Source organism: Enhydra lutris, unplaced genomic scaffold (genome assembly GCF_002288905.1).
Source record: "Enhydra lutris kenyoni isolate GAN:26980312 unplaced genomic scaffold, ASM228890v2 scaffoldscaffold4, whole genome shotgun sequence".
Taxonomy (NCBI): Eukaryota; Metazoa; Chordata; class Mammalia; order Carnivora; family Mustelidae; genus Enhydra; species Enhydra lutris.
Genome location: NW_019154088.1, coordinates 22,939,527 through 22,949,693, shown reverse-complemented (window position 1 = coordinate 22,949,693; position 10,167 = coordinate 22,939,527). Strand labels below are relative to the sequence as shown.

General features: G+C 56.2%; 1 protein-coding gene across 1 annotated transcript; it reads left to right on the top strand.

Annotated features, from left to right (window-relative positions):
* The first annotated feature begins 256 nt into the window (after positions 1-256).
* Positions 257-2,364, top strand: LOC111139644 (CCAAT/enhancer binding protein epsilon). Its single transcript, XM_022491974.1, is given in 6 exon segments — positions 257-519; positions 521-633; positions 636-689; positions 692-798; positions 800-1,432; positions 2,029-2,364. Coding segments are annotated over 6 exon segments (1,506 nt in total).
* The last annotated feature ends 7,803 nt before the right edge of the window (positions 2,365-10,167 follow it).

Here is a 10,167-nt window from a genome sequence, read left to right as displayed (position 1 = left end):
CCTGGGGCAGGGGCCTGCCTGGGCCTGGGGCACAGGGCCCAAGTCCGGAGCAGGTACCTCAGCCCAGCCTTGGCAATGAGCGACAGTGCCAGGCTGCTAGGGCCACCCTGGGCTAGAAGCATCAGAGGGTTTGGGCTATTGCACAAAAACCTAGCAAATGAGCGTGCTCTGCACCACAGGACCCCGTGTAGAGCTTGGTCGCAGAACTTACCACTATAACCCCCTCAAACAACGCCCCTGGCCTGCCCCCAAAAGAATGCCCTGGGGGTGGGGCTACAAAAGGAAAGGACTGCCCCTGGGGGGAGGTGGAGCCCAGCCTTGCTGGGGGACAGAGAGGGAGGCGTGTCAAGGGAGGAGCTCAGATCAGGTCGGGGGTCGGCACTGGAAGAGGGTTTTCTCTGTTCATTCTGACTTGGCACCTCGTTCTGCACAGAACTTTTTGGAAGTCGGAGGGAGGAGGACACTCAGAGTGAGGTGTTGCCTTCAGCGAGGACTCTGGAATCCCCTGGACTCAAGAGGAAAGGGGGAGGCATTCCCAGAAGCATCAGCCAGGCATCTCAGAGCCCTGGCTTGGACCCTGACTAAGGAGTGCTCCCAACTGCTAAATAGGCCAGGGGCCCCATTTCTTTAAGCCCTGAATCCCTCCCTCTGGGGTGCGCCCTGCCCCTCCCTAAGTCACCCCAGGGAGAGAGGGGGGAAAAAAGGGAAGAGAAAAGAGGCATTGACTACAGAGGAAGGAAAAGGAAACAGCAGAGGTGGGAGGAGAGAGGCCACTCAGGAGTGGGTGACAGAGGAGAACGGAGAGGGCAGATCTAGGGCAGATCTAGGGCAGGGGGAGATAGGGAGAGGGCAGGCAGAGCATCCCAGAGGGTGCCCCAAGAGTAGGGCAGCAGGGGCGGGGAGCCGAGGGGGCGGGCCGGCCATGTCCCACGGGACCTACTACGAGTGTGAGCCCCGGGCTGGCCAGCAGCCTCTTGAGTTCTCAGGGGCCCGAGCGGGGCCCGGGGAGCTGGGGGACATGTGTGAGCATGAGGCTTCCATCGACCTCTCCGCCTACATCGAGTCTGGGGAGGAGCAGCTCCTCTCCGACCTCTTCGCGGTGAAGCCCGCACCTGAGGCCCGAGGCCTTAAAGGACCCGGAACCCCTGCCTTTCCCCACTACCTGCCGCCGGACCCACGGCCCTTCGCCTACCCCCCACATACCTTCGGCCCTGACAGGAAGGCCTTGGGGTCTGGCATCTACAGCAGCCCAGGGAGCTATGACCCCAGGGCTGTGGCTGTGAAGGAGGAGCCTCGGGGGCCAGAGGGCAGCCGAGGGGCCAGCCGCGGCAGCTATAATCCTCTACAGTATCAAGTAGCACACTGTGGGCAGACGGCCATGCACCTGCCCCCGGCCCTGGCAGCACCCAGCCAGCCCCTGCGCGTCCTCAAGGTAAGTGCAGGTCAAATCTCGTTCCTGCCACCCAGGGGCTGGAGGGAGACCAATGCCAGGTGGGGCACTCTGTGCTCTGTTTGCGCTTAGGGGTCAGTGTTTGGTTTTGCTCTGGGAGACCCACCCACCCCCAAACCCTCTGTGCTCACCGCACCACCACGACCCTGCTTTGCTTCTCTGTCACTTCCTTCTCACCCTGAACCCCACCATGTGGCTGGGATCCCGGGCGTCCTACAGTCCCTGCGGCCAGCTGACTTGCCCGGACCTCGAGACCCATCACTCCCTTCCTCTTGTTTCTCTGCCGCCTGCTTCTGGAAGGGGAAATGCCTACCAATTGTTAAGACTAGAGCCTCAAAAGAAATTGAAGGAAAGTGTCCTCAGACAGTGTGGGAATGGGAAAGAGAGTCTGGGTCAGAGCAGGGGTCCCTCTGCACGTGGCAGGGCGATGGCTGTTCTGATCGGGAGACCAGAGCTGGCTCTGGACCCCGGACCTGTTTGATGCCTGGGCGTTCTCCGACTGCTGCGATTCCCGCCCGGCCGCCACTCTGCGTCCTGGCCAGCCCTCACCTCTGGTCGGTCTGTGCCTTCCCCTCCAGGCCCCTGTGGCCGCCGCCGCACCCCCCTGCAGCCCCCTCCTCAAGGCGCCATCCCCAGCTGGCCCCTCGCACAAAGGCAAGAAGGCGGTGAATAAGGACAGCCTGGAGTACCGGCTGCGGAGGGAGCGGAACAACATCGCAGTGCGCAAAAGCCGCGACAAGGCCAAGAGGCGCATCCTGGAGACGCAGCAGAAGGTGCTGGAGTACATGGCGGAGAATGAGCGCCTCCGCAGTCGCGTGGAGCAGCTGACCCAGGAGCTGGACACCCTTCGAAACCTCTTCCGCCAGATCCCTGAGGCCGCTAGCCTCATCAAGGGCGTGGGGGGCTGCAGCTGAGCCAGGCTGACAGACTATGGCACCAGCCCCTCCCCCTGCCCCGGCCCAGCCTGACCCTGGGGATCCCTACCCTGCTGGGGCCCTAGAGCCCCTCACAGGCCAAGCCTGAGACAGAGACCGTGGACAACTGGCAGCGGGTGGCAAGGGAGGAGGGCAGACCCCAGCATAATGATTCTGTGGCGGAATAAAATTGCACTATGACTCAGTAATGGGCCTACGCCCCGGGCCTGGGAATTGGGGGGAGGGGGTGTGTACACGTGGGACATGGGGGCTCCAAGGGCAGGGAGGGCCTGTTGCTGGGTCTGCATATCTCTTGGTTCTATTCCCAGATGAATATCCAAGAATAGAGATACACTACCCACAGCTTGCCCCCAGCACACCACACGGCCAGGCTGTGTGTCTGCCACTCTGCTCCTCTCTTCCCCCGCCCCCACCCCAGCCCACTCTGTCCTTCCAGATGATGAAGGCACCCCACCCGACAACCCCACCCGGCCTGCGGCAGCCTCTGGATACTTCCCTAACCGAGTTCTGTGGCATGTGGGGGAGATCCCAGTGCCACCCAGTCCCTTATGCCTAGGCCTGCTGACCCCAGCGCCTTGAAATATAGGTCTGGGAGCTCCTGTCAGCTTCCAGATGGCTCTGCCATATTTAGGGCTCCTTAGCGCTGCAGCCAGGACTCTACCACTTCTCTCTGGTTCCACAACTTGAGCCCACCAGCCTGACATCCGCCACCCCCCCGTGGCTCCCACCCACTCCCTCATTGTCCCTCACTCCCTGGGACTCGGGTTCCCCATAGCACTAGAATCTGAGTGCCTGCGGGGAGACTCCATTGGGAAAGGCCTCGAGACCTGTGTGAACAGGAGAAAGTTGATAATGAGGAAAATAATCCACCTGTGCCAGTGAAACCCCCTCATGTGAAGCATATCCTCTTTCATGGAGCTCTAGCCCAGGGGCATCCATCTGAATCTCCCTCCTGTTTTTGCTAGCTGTGCAATGCAAACCAGTTACCTGTGTGCCTCAGTTTCCCCATCTGCACCATAGAAGGAGGCAGCATTAGTACCCACCTCACAGTGTTGTTGTATTCATAGACAAACATGGCCTGGCACATGGTAAGATGACCAGTCATTATTATTCCATTTTGCTAGAACTGAAAGGACCTTAGGATCTTATCTAAACTTCTCACTTTGCAGGTGAGGAAACTGAGGCCTTGAGTGGGGAGTGGGTGGTAGTGGGGTGCTTAGCCAGAGTCACACAATTGCTTAGAGGCAGCGCCAAAAATAGCTCCAAAAAAAATCACGGATCTCCGGAGGTGCTGGAGGAGACCTCAAGAGATCGTCTGGTGGGCTTTGGCCTCAGACGAGCAAGATAGTGAGAGCCACATCTTACAGATAAAGCGGCTGAGGGCCAGAGGGGATAAGAGACATTCTCCTGACACTCTCTCTGTCCCTTTGCTGTGTCAGCACAGGGCACCTTCTCTAGGCCATGCTCATGCCCTCTCCACAGAGGCACACCGCACGGGGCGGGCCTGCCAGTTCCATTCAGCAAGTAACCAAGGACTGTCAAGACACAAGACGCAGTGCGGGCCAGAGTATCTCCCAGACCACCAATGTTATGTAGGCCCCTGCTGAGAAAGCCCGAGTTGGAGGTCAAGGAATAACTTTCTGAGAGGGGAAAGGCAGGATCCTCTCAGTCTCTTTTCTCTCTCCCACCCTTCCCCTTATTTCCACACCCCTAGCGGCAGAGACTTCCTATGTGTTGGGCACCTGTGTGCACCATGCCTGCCTCACTTAGGACTCAGCCCCTCTCCTGCCTTTGCCTCTGTGTCCGTCAGGCACTCTCTCCTCCACCTGTCCCTGGAGCCTACTGTCCCAGATCTGGTCTGGGTAGATAAATTCGAACCTCGCTGGATGGTTTATTCCCTCACCAGTGGGCGTCCTGAGTTCATAAGGGGGAGATGCCCGTCTCCATGGATGCCCAGGAGAATCCTACACCTCGCTTCTAGCCCAGGGGGATGGGGTTGCATAAGGGGGGTTTGTACAGAACAGGGTAAGTGACTCAACCTCCGGATTTCCTCCTCTCAGCTCAAGACCACTGCCCCTTGACTTATTTTCAAGGTTCTGGGTGATGGAACCTTCGGTTGCTTCAGCATCAGCCCGGAGCTGCTTTCCCACCATTCAGAACTGGGTCTCCTCCCAGCCCCCCACCACCCTGTGGCTCCTTGAGGCAGGGGCCTGGCACCAGGACTGCAGAAGAGTCATGGCCCCGGCTTCAGAAAAGAGCACACCTGGTCCGTGCATGAGCACAGGTGGCGAACATGGCCCCAGATCTCTGGCAGATCACGTCCCAGGGAGGTGACAGGTAGCCTGAAGACACATTTTCTGAATCAGGCTTTTCACCTGACCTCGACTGGTGTGGGCCAGAGTAGACTTATTCAACAAGTATTTGTTAAACATCTTTCCTCTTGTGGGTCCTCGTCGGGTGTCAAGAACACTGTGGTGACCAAGACAGACCCAGGTCTTAGCCGAATGGGCGGGAAGAAAAAAGCACCACGATAGTGCACACTAGGTGTCTTCCTTTGCCCTTCTAGATCCCCTCAACCCCTGGTCATCCTGCTGTGCTCCAGGTGGGACAGGATGTTGCACGGAGGATAAAGTTGAGTGCTTCTCCCCCAGCTCTCTCTTATCGGGGACGGGCACCTTCCATTGTCCCCTCTCACAGATGCCACCCTTATGGCCTTGGGGGCAGTAATGGAGCCTGCGGCAGCTAGCCAATGTCTTCATCATTCCTTGCAGCTCTCCCTCAGTCCGGTTCCTTCACACCTCTACAAAGCACCTTCAGTAAATTCATTAATTACTCCACTCGGGAAAACCAAATACACAAGCAGGAAGGGAGGATATTTTTGCTGGGGTGGTCAAGGACAGCTTCTCTGAGGAGGTGACATTGAAGTTGAAACCTAAAAAATTTCAGGGAGGAGGCAGACGTGCCAAACTGGCGGGGAGGCCTAAGACATCCGATGATCAAGAAAAAGAAAGGAAGCCAAGGAGGCTGCCTGAATGGAAAGGAGGAGGAAAGGGAAGAGCAAGAAAATGCCTTCCTCCATCTGGAATGAAATTGCCAAGAACTTTCTTTCCATTCCCTCTGCAGGAGAGCTCAGTCTCTAAGAAGCCCATATGGGCTAGAGAGCAAGATTCTAGTACCCAAGCCCTTTCTCCCAAGTTGCTGTAGGGAAAGAAGAGGCAGAAAGGAGGAGCCCCAAGGCACTAATCCTCGGGACACACTGACTTTAAGAAACCAGCAAATCAAGATCCAAACAGCATACACGTGCATTCCCATTGGTTTAGACTCTACAGTGGGATCAGGCCCAGTTTTCCCTCATGAGCTGAGCCTGGAACCCAGATGAGAATGCTGAGCTGAAAGTCAGGATCTCAGGCCTGGGGGAAATGGCAGAGGAGAAGGAAGGCTGTTTGGTGATACTGGGAAGAGAGAGGAAGCTGCCCAAGGTGAGCCAGCTAAGGTCAGTCCTGCAGTGGCTGCTTGTGAAAGCCGCTCCCCTGCTCAGTGCACACCTCCCACCCCACCCCCCACGATTGCCACACGCCTGGGCCCCCAGGGCCCCCATCCCAGTGTTGCAAGATCCCGGTTGGGGTTGTGGGGGTGGAAAGGGGCCTCTTCGCCTCCACCCCTACCCTGCTCCAGTGAGGGAGGGGGCTATAGGATACAGGGGGCTGTATAGGAGATGCTGAAGCAGCGATAGCCAGGGCTGGCTGAGGGCCTGTGTGCCTCCTCTCCGGCAGGCCAGTCACTTCCTGTCACCCTCGCCAGCCCCCAGCAAGCACACCTCCCCTTTCAGCCTGTGCTACTCCTAAGTGGGAATGGTCTAGTTCGGACAGGACTTCTGACTGGCCCCTGTCAGTGCAACTATAAGCAGGCCTGGTCCTGGAAAACCTTCAAAGGCACAGGAGGCTACCCCGCTGGAGACATGGTCGGTGTTCTTAGAGGAAAATGGCTGCCACTGGCCACCAACTCTGACTTCCGGAAGAGCAGAGGGGTCCTAGGACTTGGGAACTGGCAGGCTTCCTAACAGGGAGAGCCCCACCTACAGAGCTGCGACCTTCCCTTTGGTTTTAGAAACAGAGATCTGAGGTAGGTAGAGGCAAGCCACATACAGAATGGCTCCCACAAGCCAGACTTGCTCCGAGGCCCCCAACTTGTCCAAGCCTATGTTGCCCCCCACACCTAGCACTGCTGGCCCTGGCCAGGTCATCCCACCCTGCTGCAATCGGGACGGTTTGCAAAACGCCTGCTCGCTCCCGCTTTGTCACCATCTGAGGTTAGGGCTGCACTTGGGAGATAAGCCCAGGCCCCACCCGCCCTCCAGAGCGAGCCCGCCGGCCTGCTGCAATCGGGACGGTTTGCAAAACCCCGGCTGGCTCCCGCTCTGTCACCATCTGAGGTTAGGGCTGCGCCCCAAGATAAAGTCTAACCCCGCCTACGGGCTGGGCCTCCAAACCTCTCAAGCAGCAGGGCCAAGGGACAAGAGCTCCTGGGAAGCCACTCAGGGTCTGGAAGCCTCACTCAGGCCCAGCACAGAGATGCCTCTGCCTGGTCTTCTCCTCCCTGCTTTTCCCCTCCATCCCTAACCTCACCTCTGCACACCACCCATCCTCATTACCATCCTGTCCCCACACTGCCCATCTCCTCTCCTCACCTTCTACCTTACATCCCCACCTGCCCTCCCCACTCACATCCCTCCTGTCTCCTCACCATGCCCATTCATGTATTCATTTGCTCAAAAAATAATTATAGGGGTGCCTGTGTGGCTCAGTTGATTAAGCGACTGCCTTCAGCTCAGGCCATGATCCTGGAGTCCTGGGATTGAGCCCCGCATTGGGCTCCTTGCTCAGCGGGAAGTCTGCTTCTCCCTTCAACCCTCCCCACCTCGTGTTCTCTCTCTCTCTCTCTCACATAAATAAATAATCTTTAAAAAAAAACTTATAACACCTACTTCAGGCTGGACACTTTGCTTGTTATAGAAGCTACAGGATAAAGGAGGAGAGCAGTTCCTGCCCCAGTTACAGATCCATGAAGGGGATAGACACACACAACACCTCAAATAAATTGATTATTCTAAATGGGAAGGGGTATGTGGCAAAAGCAAAGGGTGACTGGGATAGATGTTAACAAGGGCACCTGACTGAAAGGTGAAGGTCAGGCAAGGCTTCTTTGAGGAAGTAACACACAGACATCTGCAAGGTGAGGGAGAAGTCAGACAGGCAAAGGGCAGGGGTTCCCAGCAGACAGAGAAATGCATGCCAAGGCCCCAGTCAGGCCCTTCCTGGTCACTGATGGACTGGGGAAGAGACCGAGTCAGAGAGGGGCTGAAGCCACATCTCCCTCTGAAGGAATCCAGAGCATGGGAGGGATGAACCACCTCCCAAAGGATGAGGATATTTCCTGTCCTCTGAGGAGAAAGAAGGGATAGCAGCAGCGATAGATACAAGTGCAGGGAGGATGAAAAAGGCGGTGCCTTCGCCTGTTCTGTCCAGTGGCTCTGTCTTTACCAGGACAGAGGAGCTCAGTGCTAGGGTCCGAGCAGAGGCTCAGAGGAGCAAGACCCCAGGGGCTGTGAGGGAAGAGGACTGAGATCTCTGACTTGAGGGCGCCCCGCTAAAGTCAATGATGCCAGTGGCGTGACTGCAGGCTGTCCTCTGGGGTGATTGCCCTCAGTGGTCCTTAGCTGCTGGGGGCCAGTGTAGAGAAGACAAACATTCGGGGGCAGAAGGCACAGGACAGACAGTGAAGGAAATCCCTTTCAAAGGAGGGATTTGGTGATGAGCCTGGAGGTGAAGATGAAAAGACAGGAAGGGCCAGAGGTTCTTCCATGAGCCCCTAGAAGAGCGGCAGTAAGCCCACTTGAGCAAACCAACGGTAAGGAAAGGAGATCATATCAGAGTGGGTGATGTTTGATTCAGTTATTTCATAGGTGCTACAGTTTCTGGTGATGATAAGGCTCCCGGGAGTGGCTTGCTGAAGTGGAACAGAGAATGCTGGAGATGGGCCAGCGAAGGAACTGAGAGGTCAGTATGCCAGATGGAACATCCACATGGACCATGAAGTCACCAAGACATGCTCTGCTCGTCCCCATCCTCTCCCACTCCCTCTCCTCATCCTAGCTGGCCTCTACCTCCTCCCCTTTCTCCTTAACGCCTTCCCTCCCTGTCCCTGATTTCCTCCTCTCACCTTGTCCCTTCCTGTCCTCTTCATCTTCTGCTCTGTGGTCTGCCCCACCCTCTGCCACAGCGCATCCTCTCCTTACCCTTCTTCCCTCCCGTCTCCACCCATTCTCCCCGCTCCCCCTCTTTCTCAAGCTGCTTCTCTGATCAATCGATCTTACTTTTAGTCTCCACGCTGTGCACTTGAGAAAATGATAGCATGGTGGCTTAAACCCCACATTCACCACTGACCCACACTGCCTAATTTTGCTGTGCCTCGGTTGTAAAATTGGGGTAATTATAATCATTCCTACCCTGGAAGGTTGCCAAAAAGAATACATGATTCTAAAGCACTTGCAAGACATCTGGGCACAAATTCTCACCCTCTCTCTTACCTCCTCTTTATTCCCAGCCACCTTCCCACCTCCGTTATCCCTCTGTGCCTACTTAACACCTCTTCAAAGAGGCACAGGCGAATCAGACTCAACCCCTGCCCACAGTCTAGCAGGCGAATAAGCACAAAAATAAATGTCAGGAGAATGTAATAGCGCTACTTGAAAGATGTGTGAGAACTGGTATTGGAGGACAGGGACGAGGCAAACCACCTCCCCCCCCCCCGGGGGGGGGTGGGTAAAGAAAAAAAACTCAGCAGGTGGAGACCCTCTCAGCTGGCTCTGGAAAGACTAGGACGAATTTGCCTGGCAGAAGCAGGAAAGAGGTATTGCAGCAGAAGAAGCACGAGGTGTTTCTGGTGCCATTGCTGCTGGAAGGTAGAAGTTCTGCAGGCATGTGTGAAGTTCAGCTGAACTCCCGCCCTGGCCGGGGAGCACCCTCCTCGATGCAGCCACAAGGGGGCAGCAAAGTACTAGGAGTGACAGCAGCAGGGTGGGGTCTGTGTGGGGGTACCTGAGGAGAGCCCCACAGACCTTGACCCCCTTGGGCAAATCTGCCCGCCTAGCCAGGAAAAAGAGGGGATGTGATACGTGGAGGAAAAGGTTTGCCTTAGAAAAAGAACAGGAACCCTGTAAAGATTGATGCACATGTCAAGAAGAACAGAGCCATTCTCCACTGAGTTGAAAGTGTAGAATATGAACCGCTGATGTGACTTGGTATTGAACATGAGCTGGAGGCTGTTCTCAGCACCCTTTTTTTTTTTTAAGTAGGCTCCATGCCCAGCGTGAAGCCCCATGTGGGGCTTGAACTCATGACCCTGACACTTAACTTACTCAGCCACCCAGATGCCCCTGAAGAAGTCTTTGCTTCCTCCTCAAAGCAACCTTGCCAGGGACATGCAGTCATCCCCCTTTTGCAAATGGAAGCCTGGAGGCATTGGGCCAAAGTCACCTAGGTGGAAAGCGACAGAGTTGGTTTGGCTCCAGCATCTGGCTGCCTCCCTTGTAACTGGTCGTTCCAGCCACAGGTTTGGTAATGTCCAAGTATAAAATCGAGCCTCCCTGGCAAGTCAGCAGCTTTTCTGTAAGCTCTTGTCCTGTCTGTAATTAGCTGTGTTGCTTTACGTCACTTCACCCCTGACCTGTTTCTTCAAAAGTTAAGCAATGGGGTTAGGTTCTGTTCCTTTATCTACAAACTG